Source organism: Trichechus manatus, unplaced genomic scaffold (genome assembly GCF_000243295.1).
Source record: "Trichechus manatus latirostris isolate Lorelei unplaced genomic scaffold, TriManLat1.0 scaffold00257, whole genome shotgun sequence".
Lineage (NCBI taxonomy): Eukaryota > Metazoa > Chordata > Mammalia > Sirenia > Trichechidae > Trichechus > Trichechus manatus.
The window spans coordinates 50,349-69,835 of NW_004444193.1; the positions used below are offsets into that span (position 1 = coordinate 50,349).

Genomic DNA, 19,487 nt, shown 5'->3' on the forward strand with positions numbered 1-19,487 from the left:
CAAGACTAATTTGTTCATCCTTCTGGCAGCCCATGGTGTATATTCTTGCCAATATGGTAATTCATATGTGTCAATTCTTCTTCGGTCTTTCTTCCTCATTGCCTAGCTTTAGCACATATATGAGGCAATTGAAAATACCATGGCTTGGGTCAGCCACACTTTAGTCATCAAAGAGATGTCTTTGATTTTCAGCACTTTAAAGAGGTCTTTTGCAGCAGATTTGTCCAATGCAATACGACTGTTGCACGTACAAGAGACAAATAAGGACGTGTCTGGGAGCCTAGGACTTAGCATGAACATCCTTCAGAGAGTCTGGGAAGCCCTGAAGTTGTATTCAAAATTATGTGATTATGTGCACATGTAAATCTTTCTAGGGAAACTATCCTGAATTTTCTTTATATTACCAAATGGTTAAAAACAATTGTCAAGGGTTTGGACATTGCTAGGTTCTGGCTGACCTCTTCCTCTGGAGGTCAGAGTTGAGCATGACTCCTTGTGGAGTGAGCAAAGTTAATGAGCACTAATGGGGTGTTAACAAAAGGCCAAATGAAAAACCCAGCGCTCGGGAAATTTACATTTTAATGCTGTGGCACACCTGAGCAAAGTATTTCAAATCATAAAGACTTTGCTAGTAAAAAAAACCCTACAACAGCAGGGGAATCATTTGTGATCAAGACAAATTTTAATATAATCCCTTCTTCACACAGCTGAGGAGAGAATTTTACACTTCTATTCCAGACGGTGCTGTTTTATCAGTTTTACTCCTTGGTTTGCTCAGTTAATTGAAGTCCTTTCCCTGTTTGTTAATGGCAGATTTGTGCAGTAAAAATGACTCCGGAACAGATGCCGGCAAATTTGTCAAAGTGGCTGGATCATCATCTTGACCATGATGTTCTCTGAAGGACTATTCCATTTTCACCCACACTGAACTCTTACAAGACTTAAATATCACCTTTGCCTTTACTGCCTTTAAACAGGAGGCAAAGGGGAGGGTGAATGGGAAGAAGAAAAATCAGCAAGATCCTTGGTCAAAGTCATTTACTTTGAAAGGAATAATCAGTAATGAAGCATTTCAGCAGACAATTTCAAATGCAAGAATTTCAAGATGATATATTTTTATGAGACTCCTATAAATCTCACCACAGGCTCCCTAATCAACTTGCATTCATGTTTGCTATAAACTTGCAGCTCAAACAAAGTTTTCTCTCATATCTTTGTTCTTGTCTTGTCTGCATATATCTGCAAGTAAGATGCCTGCCTATTGATAACCAGAAATTAAAAGAAAAAGAAGTGGCAAGAAGCCATTGATTAATGTTTTGTGTGCATGTGAATATGATTTATTCTTTGGTAATTTCAGAACATCGTATAGTTAATACCTACAGAAAAAAATCCAAAGAATGGGTTAAAATAGATAACTTTCATTACAAATAAACAAAAAAAAGTTTTAAAAAAATACAAAGCCCTGTACAAATGCAACATTTAAAAAAATTAATTAATCAAAGTCTTTCAGAAATCTAGCAATTTGTGATAAGATGTATATAGTTTTTAAAAATCTTCATCTGGGCTAGTCATTTGATTTATATATCCGAGCTACCTACCCCAAATGTGTTTTCTTTCAATAAGGTACATTCACTTATATATTGTTTGTTACTATTACCTAGTTCTCTTAAAGAGAACACAAATGATATATGAAGGCAGATTATCTCCTTTGAGTTAAATTCTAATGTGCTCTTTCAACATTACATAAAAATCTTGTTTTATGTAAAATTTATACCTAAATTTTGCATAGGATATTATAAATCAGAATATATTTATTACAACTATTACAACTATGCAACTGTTGATTTAAATACAGGAGGTTATATCAGATTCATTGTAAAAGCGAGGAAGAGATGCAGCTGGGAGACACCAAATGATTCACCAAGGTTACTGGGGTCAAGCAACAGCTAGACCTGGAGTTGCTCCCCTACCAATCTTTTTGGTTATAAATCTCATGATAATAAACTCTACAAAACTTTAAATATGGCTTTTTTTTCAAAGTCTAATAGTATATAAATTCTCATTCCATAAAATTTTATTTGAAGCATTTGTCAGTTTATAAAAATAGTTGCTTTCTGGGATTGGAAATGGAGTGTTTTATATTTATGATAAATCAAAATGTGTCAGAACCATTAGGAGCAGCTTACTCTAACACAAGTATGCAAAGAGCTATAGTACATGGTTTTCAAAGGCCATTGTATACGAACCCCCACAGTAGGGTACACAGTAAATTACCCAGTAAAGAGATGTGAACTGCCTCTTAAATAACCAAGCGGGACAAATGGCAGAAGGGATATTGTCACTATAAATTTTAGAAACAGAGGACTCTCTTAATATTTAAAAATGCTTGGGGACAAATAAATAAACAAATGCAGGAACAAAGTGTTTAAAAAAGGAATAGCAAAATGAGCATCATAACAAAGATATGCAATTTCTTCTCAAGGTGTAGGTATGAAAGTGCAATCCTACCCTCCCTCCTCTTCATCCTAATAATGGGAGGAGACCCTGGCAGGGATATATCTCAGACAGCAAACAAATTAAGCTTTATTTTCACCGTGAAGTGCAATTCTACTCTGCTACATGGGATCGCCACGAACGGGAATCAAACTTGATGGCAACTGGTTTTTTGTTTTATCTTGTTTTTTTAGTTAAAGGATATGTTACTGGTAGTAAGCCCACTTCTCTATACTGCTAGTATTTTCTAGTGTTTAGAAAAATAATACACTTAAAGCTCAACTAGTAGAAAAGGTGACTGTGACAATTATGTGCTCACATATAGGCCTTAATAAAGCACAGACACATTATCTTGGTATTCTGATGTTTAAATGAATATAAAGTACAAAGTACAATGCTAAGAACTACAGGTTGAGCTCCTACTTTGTGTCAGACGTTTTACACACCTTAATATATCACTGTTTTTTTATCTTTACTTAAACATTTCTTATAAATATTACTGTTTTTCAAATGTGGAAACAGATATTCAGGTGTGTTAAGTCATTTCATCAAATTTTTCTAAAGAGTAGACAACTACATAGCAGGTCAGTCTAACTTAGAAGACCCCAGATCTTATTCATTCCAATGTTCCATGAGTTGGAATTGACTCAACGGGCAGCTAACAACAAAATTCTGGCTGATGTATTGCTAAGGTGAGGAATACCTCCTTGAGATAGTTAGCCCATTTTCCAAGGGGGAATACATGCAGTCCTTTTGTTTGAGTGGGTATCTGCCGTCTACTCAAGCACATGGTTCGACCTACAGGAAGCAATTATATAATTTCCAAACTAATCCTACAGTAGAGAAATATAACAGTCCAGTGATACTCTTTGGTTACCTCTATTTTATTTAGAGGATCTCATAACATACCATCTTTTCATATACTTGAAGGAATACACTGTAAATGTATTTCGATTTTTACATGGAAAGAAAATCTCCATAGCAGGGCAACTCATCTGTCATATGGAAGATAAGACTTACATCACAACTACATGGACAATCTTATATTACACAAAATTAATGACTTGATGACTTTCCCCAGGCTTTCAATTAATGTAAATTATATCACACTTAAAATATAGTCATTAAAATACATTTTGTTTAATATTTCCTAATCATACACGCACACAAAAAAATTGTGGGGCATAGACTCTAGAAAGCAGAAGCTATATGGGCTTAGCAATTTTATCATCTTCTCTGTCTGCTCTGTGAAAATGGATAAACAAAACAAAAAAATAAAAACAAACAAATAAAACATTTCTGTCAAGTCAATGTCAATGCATAGCGACCCCATATATTACAGAGTAGAACTGCTCCATAGTGTTTTCTTGGCTGTATTCTTTACAAGAAAGGAGTCCTTGAGTGTCACAAACAGTTAATGCTCCATAACTAGCCAAGAGGTTGACGGTTCCAACCCACCTCAGAAGACAGGCCTGTAGATCTGCTTCTCAAAGGCACAGCCTTCGAAACCCTATGGAGCAGTTCTACTCTGCACACATGGGCTCACCATGAGTCAGAATCGACTAGATGGCAACCAACAACAACAAAAACAACTAACAACACAATCTTTACAGAAGTGGATCATCAGGCCTTTCTTCTGTGGCACTGCTGGCTGGACTCTAACTAGGGCTTTGAACTGGTTTGTTCTAGTTTGAACCCCTGCTGAGAATTTGCATTTCTAACAAGTTCTCAGGTGATGCTCATGCTGCTGGTTAGGAACCAACTCTGAGAACCACTAGTAGAGCAGTGGTCTCAAAATTTATCATACATAAGAATCACAAGGGGATCCTGTCAAACTGTAGATTCTGATTCAGTATATCTGGGTGGAAATGCAAATTCTCAGCAGGGGTTCGAACCAGAACCAACAGGTTTGAAGCCCTGGTTCCAACCATCAACCTTTAAGTTAGTAGTTGAGCACAAACCATTTATGACATCCAGAGACCTATTTAAAAAAAAAACAAAACAAATCCATTACTGTCGATTCTCTGACTCATAGCATACGTAGCTTCCTCACTGCCCAGCTCTTGCAGCATAAATGGCCTCCTCTGTGCCCAGCTCCTGCAGCATTCATAGCTTCTTCAGCATCAAGCATCTGCAGTACACACTGGCCAGTAGTACCCATGGGCTGGCAGCTTTCTCTTGTGCCCCCTCAGGCTGTTTTGTAGCAGAGTTCCTCCAGTGAGACAGTTCCCCATGGAAAGTTTTCCTGGCACTCTAGAGGGTACATCTCAGGCAAATTTTAGAAGGAGGATTTCCAGCAAGCTCTGCTGGTGCAGAATCACAGTGACTTCTCTGTTATCCACTGAGCCAAGGCTCCGACCTTTCCAGTAAGGTCTGGATCTCAGCCTAGGGGGTGAAGTCTTTCTTGGGTGCTCAATCTCACCCCTAGGAGTAGTGGCGGCTCCTTAGATCTGTTTTCCTATATTTTTAGAGATGTTTTTTACTTCTTACTAGCCAATTCCTTGTTTCTCTAATCCTCTGTTATCATTAATAATTATATTAAACTTTCTCTGTTAAAATTAATGTTTGGTTTCTCTGATTGGACCCAGACTGATACCATGCCTGAAGCCTGAGCTATTCTTGGATTTCTCAGTTTTTACAGTCTAATAAATTCTATTTTTTTATGTGATGTTGGCTATAGTTGGGTTTTTATAGCTGGAGGTGAAAAAGTTCTGATGCAAATAAAATCTCTATAAAAATAAATTATTGTTGTTGTTAGGTGCCGTCAAATCAATTTTCAACTCATAGCAATCCCATGTGACAAAGTAGAACTGGCCCAAAGGGTTTTCCAGGCTGTAATCTTTATGGAAGCAGATTGTCAGATCTTTCTCCCATGGAGCCTCTGGGTGGGTTAGAACTGCCAACCTTTCAGTTAGCAGCCGAGTGCTCGACCATTGCAACACCAGGGCTCTCCTTTAAAAATTAATAGAAGGGTAAATATAGAGAAAATTGTCTTAGAAGCTGTATAAATACAGACTCAATTCTAATTCTAATAAGCTTTTTTTTTTTTCCCTTCAGCTACTCAGGAGTAATAGTATAGTGATAACCTGGAATTTGCTCTAAATTATAGGAAAAGTAAACTATGAGTAGATTTCATCACTTTGATTCAGTACTTTATTATGAGTCACAAGTCTTATGCAGCATACCTCACCATAACCAGTGGACAGCCCTTTTCCCAAGGAATTGACAATCACTCTCTGATGGTGAATCAATGTAATTAAGTAAACATTAAGTGGTTAATGCACTTACATTGATCCAGAGAGTATCCAGGAAAGACGTGAAAGGGGTGAAGGCAAGTTTACTGTAATATGTAGATATAGGAAATTGAGTACCCTTAAGCAGGGAAATACCACAAGTTATTTTTTAAATTTTCTTTAGTGTTTTTATTATTATTTTTAATTTTATGTTCTTCGTTGATTTTTTCCACCATTCTATATTAACTAAATACTTCTTTCCTATTTTTGGAATAGGTGTCAATTGTGTAGTCAAATTTAAAATGCAAAAATAACAAAATCTGGACAGTCCCTAAAAGTCACACTCGTAGAAAATAAATAGCCTTATTTCAGATCCTGACTGTCCAAAACAACGAAGACTACAGTAATCTGGATATGACTGATCAATAATTGTTGCTCAAGGAGCCCAAGTGGTGCAAGCAGTTTGCCATCAGCTGCTAACCTCAAGGTTGGCAGTTCGAACCCACCCAGCAGCTCCACAGAAGGAAGGCCTGCTGATGTGCTTCCGTAAAGATTACAGCCAAAAAAAACCTATGGAGCAGTTCAGTACTGTTACACATGGGGTCACCATGAGTCAGGGGTGACTTGAAAGCAGCTAACAACAACAACAACGATCAGTAATTGTTGCTTACCTATATATTTCTAATGAACTAAAATGACAACAAGCTGAAATATTCTGGATAGAATCAGCTACGGAAGTCAAATCATTAAATATTTCAAAACTTAAAGAAAAAGCGACTAAAACTTCAACAAGAAGTGTGTCAAACTTCTACTTATAAGTTTAGAGTTTCTGCTATCAACAAAGTGTGGGTGTAAGGAGTTGCTAGACTTTAAGGACTTCAGTCCAAACCCTGTGTTTCTATGATTTCTATAAAAGGGACAAACACCATTATATGGCTAAGAGTAAAAACACTCCATTTCCTTTCCTTGTCCTGTCTTCTCCTTTAAAAAAAAAAAAAAAAAATATTTGAGAAGTCTTGCCATTGAATTTTGAAGGCAGGGAGAGGGTTGAATGTGACAGAGATTTGATGACTCTCCTGGGGTTCATGTACCGTTTTTAAAGAAGTGACTTGATTGGGTTCTGCCATTTACATCTCTAAATTTTTTACGATATTTAAAAATAATTCACACATTCATATCTTAATCTTTTTCATGTTTTCAAAGAAAGGTTATTTTTTTTAAACTGAAGTTTTATATGTTTGAATCTTGACCTTTGTTGGTCAGAAACAAAGGAATTGAATGCAATTTTCTTTTCCATTCAGTTCAGAACATATCTACAAACTTAGTCTCATATCACTATACATAGAAGAAGGATTTTTTAAAAATTTTTGTTTCTGTTATTGTTTGCTTGTTTTCTTTTTTTTTTTTCACTGAAGTCCACAACAACAAATGAAGGTAAGATGATAGAAAATAAAACAAGGAGGTCCAGTAGAAGAACCAGAGCTTGATAGTAGCCCAGAACAGCTGGAAAAGGGTGCAGTGATCATTTATTGTTCTTACGCTTTCTGCTAGAAACTTTACACTGCTATTTCCCTAGATATTAAAACAGCCTTGTAATGATGGCATTATTGATCTTCTTTGGAGAAAAAAAAAACTAAGGGCCAAAGTAGCCCAAAATTAGGATTCTAGTTCAAACCCATTTTGTTCGAATCTAAAGCTCATGTTCTTTCTAATAAACCATATTGTCTTTTAATGGGTGAAAGAGAATTAGAGAGGAAGGGGATAGAAAATAGAGCCAAGACAGAGAGAATGATGAAGAAAAGTCATTCAGTTATTACCATATTTTCTTGTTTCTGTGGTATCATTGATTGCTTTGTATGAACCAAAGAATTTCTAGATCAATGTACATGTCAGTTCTGAGACATACCAATTTCAAATATGTTAATGTGTGAAAAACTGTAATGTAGAATGGAGGAAATATGGTAGTAAGAGGTAACATCCTTCCGTTTACCTGGTAGGGCTTCCTTGCAACTGGCTATTATCTGTTGTTGGGTGCCATCGAGTTGATTCTGACTTAGAGCAACCCCATGTGACAGAGAAGAACTTCCCCATAATGTTTTCTTGGCTGTAACCTTTAAGGGAGAAGATCTTTCTCCTAAAGAGCTGCAGGGTTGATATGAAGCACCAATTTTTCATTTAGCAGCCCAGCATATAACCATTGTGCCATCGTGGCTCCTTGGAGTCTACCGTTGTTGTTGTTGTTAGGTGCCCTCCATTGGTTCCGACTCATAGCGACCCTGTGCACAACCGAACACAACACTGCCCAGTCCTCTGCCATCCTCATGATCGTTGTTATGCTTGAGCCCATTGTTGCAGCCACTGTGTTAATCCATATCATTGACGGTCTTCCTCTTTTTCGCAGACCCTCTACTTTACCAAGCATGACGTCCTTCTCCAGGCACTGATCCCTCCTGATAACATGTCCAAAGTATGTGAGACGAAACTCGCCATCCTTGCTTCTAAGGAGCATTCTGGCTGTACTTCTTACAAGACAGATTTGTTCATTCTTTTGGCGGTCCATGGTGTATTCAATATTCTTCACCAACACCATAATTCAAACGTGTCAATTCTACTTTGGTCTTCCTTATTCTATGTCCAACTTTGCATGCACGTGAGGCGATCGATAACACCAGGCACACCTTAGTCCTTAAAGTGACATCTTTGCTTTTGAACACTTGAAAGAGGTCTTTTGCAGCAGATTTGCCCAATGCAATATGTCCTTTAAATTCTTGACTGCTGCTTCCATAGGTGTTGATTGTGGCTCCAAGGAAAATGAAATCCTTGACAACTTTAATCTTTTCTCCATTTATCATGATATTGCTTATCGATCCAGTTGTGAGGATTTTTGTTTTCTTTATGTTGAGGTGTTAAGTCTACTACTCTTGAAAAGGATTTTCGGCTAATTAAGCATGTTTCTTTCCCCCAATCTTTACATCTCTCAGACTGCTCTCTGAGTGGGATAAACTGAGAGGAGCATCAGGGTGGATGTTTATTTTATCTGTTGCAGAGCAAGGTTTAACACTAAGCAACTGATGAAATGAAAAAGAGAACCAAGCATTCTTATAGGTTCAGTGTTACTCATTTAAAAGATCATACTGTTGGAATTTTCTAAGATGAACAAAATAATGTTTAAACAAAAGGATCTCCAGTAATATTTTGAAGATGAAAGGATGTTTTAAAAGCATCATATACTACAAATATATTTGGAGATTATTTTTTCTCTCTTTGGATTTTATTGATTATGCCACTTCCTTCATAACTAATGTTACAAAAAGAATGCTGAAAATATCAGCAAAATAATCTTGAATGGATATGGTATCTCTTTTTCACTTCACCACATTATTTCAAGGGAAGACAGATGTAAATTGTTTTACAAAGGACCTACATAGTTTCTTTGGTAGTATCAAACAATTCTAAAAACAGCAGGAAAGGTAATAGAAAATACACATTACTGTTGAAAACAAAGGAAAAAAATATTTTTTTTCTCAAAGGTACAGAATGTATGGTTTTATTCTGTATAATATACTTTTAAGTTTTTTCCCCCATTTATCTGTTGGATGCGCCTTTTCTCCTGAGAATGAGGGAAACTGTCTTCTAAAGAAAATGTCGAGTATATGCTAACTCTTCTTAATCATTATATTATTAAATAAATTGCTACCTATTCTTAGGTGAGGGCTCAATAAATTCCCTTTAAAATCTTCTTGTTTATATCTCTGTCATTTTATTTCCTTTTCTTATGTTATACATTCTTACAATGAATCGTAAATTCTCAAAAAGAAACCATTGTTTCTTTCATAAATGCCTTGGGCAACACCTAGCACACTATGGGTAGTGGGTTAATATTGAAGAAAATACACTTGGGACTATTCGTTTTTTCTTTTCAAAGCATCTACACACAGATCTTTATATTTTTTGTGATCTGAAATACCCTGATCTCATTCCATCACGTTTTATCTAAGAAAAAGAGCATGCACAAACTGAGGGTCATCATTTTTAAAAAAATGGAATTTTAAAATGGAATGTGATGGAAAAAAGTTTGGCAGGTGTCATAAATAGATCTAAAAGAGGAGGGCCTATCCTAGCCTTTGAATATTCTCTGGGAAATACGGTTTCAATTTCAACTAACCCCATTTTCATTTGTCTGGACTACGTTTTGGGAGCTTAATAACCTCCCAAACCAAATATTTTAAAATCATGACCCCAAATCAAAGCATACATCTCTAAGAAACAATCCCTTTAAGATCTGGTGATATAAGACATACTCAACTCTGTTTTCTTAAGGATTCCTTATCACAGGAACTTATCGTAAATGAGTGATCAGAAGTATTTCTGGTAGTTTCCTAAATATACATCTTGAAGGGTGTTTCAGACTTGACTGTGTGCAATAAACTTCCTATCTAGCCAAACACATACTGCACTACTTCATGTTCATGCAAGTAGGAACAGCGGATGGTGTATGCTGCAACATTTATGACCTCCTGCTAACATAAAATTTCATTCTTGAAAAATTTATTGGTGTCATGTAACTGAAAGCTAACTTTGCTTCTTTTTTATCTGTTAACTCTGTTTATCATGCTGTCTCTAAGTTATGGGACCGGGAAAAGTCTTCCTCTATTTAAACAACAATTTCTTCAACACTGAAAAACAGTGCGTTTCCTGCATGCAGGGACATTTTTGAGCCTAATTAAATAATGACAGAGGAGTTAAACAAGTCCAAATATTAGTTGATGGATGCAATTTGTTGATGTACATCAGTGGTACATAACAGAGATCTGACTGAGCTGCAAATTGTACTGTAATCTGTCACCTCGATGGTCTTGGATTCTAAAACAGGAAATATACCACATCTTTGTGATCAGACATTTCCTAAGAAAACAAAGTCAAACTGGAATAGTGTGGGAGAAGAAAGACATATTGGAAGTGTTTCCTGAGTAAACAGCATTCTGGATCATTATCCGTAAATTGTCATGACACTTTTCAAAATACCACTGAGGGGTATGCTCTATAGAAGGCCAGAGTATAGGGTTTATCTTTCAGTTGTTTCTAGATACATTCAAAGGGGAAACCATAATATTTATTTAAAAAAAAAAAAAGAGCTTTCACTATACAGGAGATGCAACCAATGGGTTTTTCTTATCAGCTGCCGTTGAATTGGCTCTCAACTCATGATGATCCTTTGCACGAAATTTTGCTCAGTTCTGCATTGTCCACAAGATTGGTTGCAGGTCTGACCATTGTGATCCACAGGATTTCCACTGGCTGATTACCAGAAGTAGATCGCCAGGCTTTTCTTCCTAGTCTGTCTTAGTTTGGAAGCTCTCCTGAAACCCGTTCAGTATCATAGCAAGACAGAAGCCTCCACTGATGGTCAAGTGGTAGTCAAGTGTACATCAGGCACAGTGGCCAGGGTTCAAAACCAAGTCTCCCACATGGAAGATGAGAATTCTACCACTGAACCACCATTGCCCCCAACCAAAGGGGTACTAGTATCGATAAGCAAAGGCTAAGCCTTGATGGCACAGTGGTGAAGAGCTTGGCTGCTAACCAAAAAAGATCTGCAGTTTGAATCCACCAGCTGCTCCTTGGAAACCCTATGGGGCAGTTCTACTCTATCCTATAGGGTTGCCATGAGTTGAAATTGACTCCACGGCAATGGGGTTTTTTTTGTTGTTTGTTTTGTTTTTGTTTTTTGGTAAGTCCTTGAAAGTTTTTCCTTCATAACTATGTCAAACATAGAAAAAAATAAAGAAAATGTTTATTACATTTTTACATTGTATCCCCTTTTCTTGATTCCTACAGAGCACTATGTCTTTGACTCTTGACTTTTTCACTACAAAGACTTAGAGTCTACCTGCTCCATTTTTGGTTTTGGTTTTACAAAATCTGGGTAATGGGTAGAGAAAGCTGAGAAAATCAAGGAGAGAAATAGGAAGAGGGATTTAAAAAGAAGGAGGAAAAAAAAAAGGAGAGGCTGTAGACTGAAATAGGAAGAGGGATTTAAACAGGAGAGCAAGGAAAAAGGGAAGCCACAGACTGAATTTCAGAAAAAAAAAATTTTTTTTTTTTTGAAGATTTAGACAGGCTTTTGAAACATCTACAAGAAGTGAGAGAACTTGAGAAATTTGCAGCGAATCAAGAATTGGAACATACTCTAACACACTTAAAGAGGCTTCATTGGATATTCAAAAAATATTTACAGTTACTGACTGTGTTTCTTTAAAGCAGTCTATGCTATGAGTGGACCATGTGGTGTGATTTCAGCTTTTGTGGAGGTGACATGTGATATCCATTTTCCTTCCTTGTCCCTGATTTTAGGATGTTCCCTCAGGGCCAGCATATTCTGAATTCTCTTAATTCTGATAATTATGTTATCTGAAAGATAGTTTTCAAAATTGTCAAAATTTTACTTTTTATTGGGGCACAGAATTAAGTTTACCATATTGATATTTTAACTATAAAATTGTTACAAGCTCATTCTAAAAAAAATTAATAGTGTAAAGAGAAAAACAGACTCTCCATTTTGTCCAGTCCCATTCGCATTTTCAAATGACACTACCATAGACAGTTTATTGTACATTTCTAGTTCCTACTATACACATGCATGAATATATATTTTTCAATATAATTTTTAGCTCCTTAAAACTCCAACGTAAACGCACGATTGAACTAACAAGTGCAATTCTTTCCATTCAAGTTGGTTCTAAAGCTCCTTATATGGCTATACAATTGTACATTATTGACAACCTCTATCTTTACTTGGGAAATCTCCATTTCCTATCAAAACACTTGAAATAATTTCTGCCTCCAAGTCTATATCTGCACTAGTCCAGACAGGCTAAGTTATGCTGCGGTAACAAACAGTCCCATAGCAAAGATTATTTCTAACTTACACTACTTGCCCAGTGACGATCAGCAGAGCCCTCAGCTCATCGTAGTCAATCAAGTATCCCAATATGTGCTTCCACAATCCCAGAACAGTGGGAAGGGCACATCATGGCCTGGATAGCGGCATCTAAAACTTTTACCTGAAAGTGAGACACATCATTTCTGTATATTTTTCATTGGCCAAAGTAAGTTATGGTCGTGACTAATGTCAAAGGAGGCAAAAAGTGTAATTCTCTTACATGCCTAGAGAACAGAGCACTGGAAATATTTGGCGAACACAACTGATAGCTAAGTATTCTAACATATATCATTAATTTTTTGGAGTCTCAAACTCTAATCACTATTGGTTGTTGTTGTTGTGAGGTGCCGTCCAGTCGGTTCCAACTCATAGCGACCCTATAGGATAGAGTAGAACTGCCCCATGAGGTTTCCAGGGAGCAGCTGGGGGATTTGAACTGCCAACCCTTTGGTTAGTAGCCAAGCTCTCAATCACTACATCACTAGAGAACAATATTTTATGATATTGAAGGTAAGTTGCCTTCTACCTTTACCCTCAAATGTGCCTTCCTGCTTTACCTAAATATATTACAGCAGCAGAATTTTTAACACTGAAGAAACTTATTAGGCCACTATGAAAAAAAAAAAAAATTAAGAGGCATGCACAGATTCCCAAAATCTTGACAGTTAGTTCTAATCCTATGTGCTTTTCCAGGCAATTTCTTTAGACATTATTTCACAGAGTTCCTTCCTTTTTGTGATACCTTTGTTGGGTTAAAAAGTGTAAGCACACAACAGACTTTTGACCAGCACTGGACCATCAGTGATATTTCATAAGCCTGCTATTTGGTTCTTACAGACTTTAGTAAGAACAAATATTTGCTGATTAGTGGTTAAATGCCTAATTTATTTATTTTTAGACCAGGTTTTCATTTTTTCCAATCTAGTTCATAAACAGCGAAATCACATGTGCAGCAGTCACACTAAACCTTGGCTGAAAACAAAAGGCTATGACTACAGTGCATGGAAGAGTGCTTAGTCAATATTCCCCAGACTAACATATTTCTCAGTAGAGAGAAGAGCATATACTGTAGTCATGCAAAATCTGGGGAACTGGAGCTCTTTAAAATGCCATTTATACTACATCAAACTTGAGCCTACTCAGGCAATGTAAATCTTTCCCATATGTGATGACTGCTTGTTGTCCAGCTTCCAGTTCTAAAAGAGACACTGTAAATATCCTAAATTCTCCTTTTTAAATTCTACCAACAGTCTGCAGCTGTTTTTATGATTGCAGTTGAAAAGAACAGTTCTCTAATAAGCTAGAAGAAGCAATATCTCACTCTGGGAAAAGCAAAAAGATATAATCTTGTATTTCAAGTATAAATTAAAATCATTTTCACATCCCATTGGTCTAAATTTCAATAAAAGTAAATTGCCCCCAAATAGTTGATACAAGAAAGTTAAAGACAGCCAAAACACAATCAGTCTTGACTTCTGAATTGTATTCTAAAATTCTCAATGTTTTGGTCCAGGATATAGGTACATGGCCCATTTTCATAAGCCAAAATCAAGATACACGATGTGTCAAGGAATGATTTTTGCTGTTACATGGGGAGCAAAAGGCAGTGTGAGAAACGTATAATGCCAATGAATTGTCATATCTCTGAAGACATTTAGACAATTTAAAGCAGTGCTTTTCAAAGTGTGGTCCAAGCACCACCTGCATCAGAATCACTCGGAGTATTTGGTAAAATGCGTATTCTGAGACATCATACCAGACTAACTGAATCAGACTGGCTAGGCATGGAGCCCAGAACTGTGCATTTTAAGATCTTCAAGTAATTTTTGCACCTGAGAAATGAAATCTAAGACCCACATATTTACTAAGAGAAGACAAGAAGAAAGAATATTTAAAATCAGGACACTGGAAGACAGGCCAGAAACCCAGATAATGGGTAACGCATTCTTACTTAGATCCATAAACAAGAAGATGAAAGAATCTGGTAGTCTTGGAAAAAACCATACTGATGGTTAACAGGACCTCTCAAAGGGTACTGTGGTGTATCTTTAACACTGCACCTCAGGAAGAGTATAATCGTAATTTCCGGCAACAACTTCTGTAGAGAATGCACTGAAATGGCAGGCACTAACTTCACCATGCCCTCAAGGTTTTCTGGGATCCTACCATGAATATCAGAAGTCCAGAATAGGCATGCTGTTGCTGTTGTTGTTCTGTGCTGTGGAGTTGATTCCAACTCATAACAACCCTACATGACAGTGTAGAACTGCCCCATAGGGTTTCCTGGGCTGTAATCTTTACGGGAGCAGATTGCCAGGTCTTTTCTCTCATGGAGCAGCTGGTGGGTTCTTGGAAAGTTTGAATTTTGATTGTAATCTTTGCTCCTTTGAGTAAACTATAAATCCCTTGGAAAGCCAGCAAGTGCTTTTCCTTTCTGTTCTTGATCTCTGTGGAGCCTGCTATTTAGTTGAGCTTTAAGAACTGGGGTAAGAATCATTCATTTCCAGTGTGGGCTCACTTTATAAGGTACTTTTGGTCAAGCGATGCTCCTTTTGAGAAATTCACCAAACTTTCAGCATTTATTTTATGTCCGTTAAGATAGCACAGGTAAGGAGGAAAAAGAAACCAGATGAACATAGTCCATAGAGATCAGAATTTAGATGAACTAGAAACTAAAATCTGAAGCCCTATTAAGCTCTCCTGAATGGAGATTCTCCTATAAGATTACTCTTTTCATTCTTACCTCTTACCTCTATGCTCAAGACCTAAGCAGGATAAACCTGACACTTTTTCTTTCTAGTCTTGTAATTTGTCCAATTTCAAAGAAAAACAAATACACGACTGTAAGCCCATTTTTTTTCCATGCCAGAATTTGCTGTAGTAAAATTGGCAACTAAAAGTATTTGGTTTATGGGTGAAGTCTGTACAACCTGATTAAGATAAATGAAGACACCGAGAAGTACACGAGAATAAGGGACGATCTTGGTAAATGCTATAGCATACAATTTTGCAACAACAGTCATAATCAAAAATATGTGTGTGGTTACGTAGGCAGATATGTATGTATATATGTATATAGGAAGGCACATGTGAGTAGATGGGTGTGCATGTATAGGTGTATCTGAAGGCATATTACATACAGGTTTGTGTGCGCTGCATATATATTCACACATATATATATATAAAATAATAAAGCACATAAGGGGAACAGTTATAGATACTTCCCAGAAATAAACACTTTGTGGGACTGGTTTATTGGGTTTGAAGGCTTAGGAGCATAGTCTCAAGGAACAACTCTGTCATGGATTGAATTGTGTCCCCCCAAAATATCTGTCAACTTGGCTAGGTCATGATTCCCAGTATTGTGTGATTGTGTAATCTGATGTGATTTCCGTATGTGTTGTAAACTCTATCACTATGATGAGGTTATATGTGATCTCCTTATGTGTTGTAAATTCTATCACTGTGATGAGGTTATACTGATGATGTCTAAAAGATTAGATAGTGTCTTAATCCAATCTCTTTTGAGATATAAAAGAGAGAAGCAAGCAGAGACACAGGGGAGCCTCACACCACCAAGAAAGCAGTGCCAGAAGCAGAGCACATCCTTTGGACCTTAGGTTCCTGTTCTGAGATGCTCCCAGACCAAGGGAAGATTGATGACACGGACCTTTCTCCAGAGCCGACAGAGAAAGCATTCCCCTGGAGTTGATGCCCTGAATTTGGACTTGTAGGCTACTGGACTATGAGAGAATAAATTTCTCTCTGTTGAAGCTATCCACTTGCGGTATTTCTGTTACAGCAGCACTAGATGACTAAGACAAACTCCGTCAATTGGCATGGCATAGTTCATAAAGATAATGTCCTACATCATAGTTTGGTAAGTAGTGTCTGGTGTCTTAAAAGCTTGCAAGTGGCCATCTAAGATACAACTATTGGTCTCTACTCATCTAGAATAAGAGAATGAAGGAAATCAAAGACACAAAGAAGAAACTAGTCTGCAGGACTAATAGCCCACATGTACTACAGCCTCATCAAGCCTGAGACCAGAAGAACAATGCCTGGCTACCAATACCAACCATTCTGACCAGGGACACAATAGAAAGTGCCACATGGAAAGAGAGAAAAAATATAGAACAAAACTCAAATTCCTAAAAAAGGCCAGACTTACTGGACTGATAGAGACTAGAGGAACCTCCAAGACTATTGCCCTAAGATACCTTTCAAAAGTGGAACTGAAGCCACTCCCAGCAGTCACCGTTCATCCAAATAATAGACTGGCTTATAAAATAAACAATATCACCCATGAGTACTGTAATCCCTTAACTAATCATCTATATGAGACCAGTCAACATTTACCTTAAAACAAAGATGAAAGGTAAGGAGGGGCAGGGAAGCTAGATTAATAGAAAAAGAATGGAAATAATGAGAATGCTAACACATTGGAACAAGCTGAATAAAAATTGTTAAATGGGAACCTGATTTGCTGTGTAAACTTTCAGCCTAATGCACAATAAAATACACCCATTCCTCACTTATAAACATGGTTAGGTTCCAAAGACCAGGTCGTTATGCAAAAATCGGTGTTATGAGAAAGTGGAGGATGACCTCATCAGATCAAAAAATAGAAGATGACTACATCATTACGTAACTGCCAAATTACATCATTACATAACTGCCAAACCACCAAGAATCATGGCCTAGCCAAGTTGACACACAACTTTAACCATCACAGCCAGCATTACTCTCACCTCGCACCTAAGTGTTCATTGCTGCCAGACATACATTGTTAATGCGCTAAATAGTCAGACGGTAGATTTTTCTACTACTGCCATAAATGCAAAATGTCAGACAACAAGACAGTTGATAAGTGAGGAGTAGGTGTATTATTAAAAAAAAAAGTAATTGGTTTAAGTTTTAAAAATGATTTAGGGAGAAGGAATGTATGTTGGTCTAAAAAGTCAGGTGTATAAGATGCCACTCCCTTATTTCTTTCATACTTTCAGGTAGCTGAAACTTAATCTTGGTTAACTGGGGACTTCATTATCCTGGGATTCATCTGATTTCAACAGACACGTGGGATTCTATGTTCTTGGTGGATGAGAGTTGGAATCTGGTCTGGGGACATCCTCCTCTACACACATGGGTATCTCTGTGATGCTAATTTCCTCACCCCTGTCTCTTTGTGGACTTCGTTCCATAGATCCTGTGGCTAGGTCCTCCTTGTCCTGATTCATGGATTTCTCAAGATCTCTCACTGCTCCTTCCATTCCCCTCTTGGTTGCACTTAGGGCATGGGATAACCTGGGAGACTGTTTTGGACATGCCTAGCAAAACCCTATGGGGCAGTTCTACTCTGTCCTATAGGGTCACTGTGAGTCAGAATCGACTGGATGGCAACGGGTACCAAGACACACATTTCAAATGACCTGGCACCATACAGAGCACTTAAAGAATGTTGTGAATTTTGCAGGCTCCACACATTCTGCACAGGAAGTGATGCACAGGTTCCTCTGCTTTTGGATTCTTCCAAATTGATCAATGTTTTCAGTTCTGTTCCTATGGACCTAGCTCAGGGAGTGGGATGGGGGCAGCAGATGGTGGAGCCCTTAGGCAGGATCTCACCCCTCCCCCAGGCATCTAATGTCTCTGTCTCTCTCTGTTTCTTCCATTTGTGTCACTGCCATTGGACTCTTCGTCTACTCTTAGGAATGGAACACACAAATATGTTCTCTTTTGTTGTTTTTGTTGCTGTTATTATAATTTAAACTTTGGGTCCTGAGACCTTATGAAGCTATCCTTTTGAAACTCAAAGCTGATGCAAATAAAGAACATCCAAAGCAATTTTTTAAAACTATTCATTTTCTCAGGCAATATTTGAACAAAAAGAATAGGATTTGAGCAAAGGGGAAAGCAAGGGGATAAACCAATCGTTAACATGTCAAAATGTTTCTTCAATGTCAGCGTGACTGTATGCCTCCATCACGTGAAGGGACTGCTGAAACGTCAACAAAGGATGAAGAATCTGAGATAAATAAAGCTTTAAAAAGCACCTGAATATTCATCTAATTTACTGTGACATCTAAGTAAATGTGGAATAATGTGAGCAGAGCAAAAACCTGGAATATTTTACCAAAAGGGAAAGACAAACAATTCATGTCCTCCTGCCTGTGTCTTTTTAGTTTCCAATTTACTTACCCGATGCTTAGAATGACAGGTTGGTCAATCCTTTAACATACTTGCATGTAATGATGGAGCTCACGAAGGTCATGGCTATTATAAGAGCGTAGGGACAAGCAGATAAATGAGCATAAGCAGCTCGGTCATTGAAATTACCAGTAGTGTACAGCCATGTACCAACTACCTCATACAGGATATATGCCTCTTTGGAACAAGACCACAGTAATACTGAACCCCAAATTTGTGATTCATGTGTCAGGCACTGTGCTAGGCATGGATAATACAAAGAAGTATGACATAATAATTCATAAGAATAATTCAAAGAGCTACAGTCTAGCTGAGCTAGGAAAATACACCAATAAGACCAATAAGTAGTAAGTGAAAATGCAACGTGACAAGAGCCATAGCAGAATACTGTGGGAGCTAAAGGGTAGGGGACGGAGTCAGGAAGAGTATCTCAGAAGAGGTAACAATTTCCAGAAAGAAAAGACAGAGGAATAGTACTCTAGGTTGAAAGATCACCAGCCTGGGCAACTCACACAAGGGAGATTACAGAGAAATGCTGAAGCCAAGTGTGTATATGAAGAAGTGGGAAAAGACAGTGACAAATGTGAGTAAAGAGAAGGAAACAGTCACTC

The 19,487-nt window shown here is 37.4% G+C and overlaps 1 protein-coding gene across 4 annotated transcripts in view; it reads right to left on the bottom strand.

Moving 5' to 3' along the window:
- Positions 1-5,368: 5,368 nt before the first annotated feature.
- LOC105756932 (rho GTPase-activating protein 24-like) overlaps positions 5,369-19,487 on the bottom strand; it is a 382,387-nt gene continuing 368,268 nt past the window's right edge. For 3 of the 4 annotated variants that reach the window (XM_023724708.1, XM_023724703.1, XM_023724705.1), the window contains exon 4: positions 5,369-7,229. In XM_023724708.1, the coding sequence (XP_023580476.1) occupies positions 7,084-7,229 (146 nt within the window). In that variant the 3' untranslated portion in view covers positions 5,369-7,083. Of the gene's footprint in view, positions 7,230-11,415; positions 12,138-19,487 lie in introns of those variants that run through there. The other variant, XM_023724704.1, reaches the window with a different exon arrangement.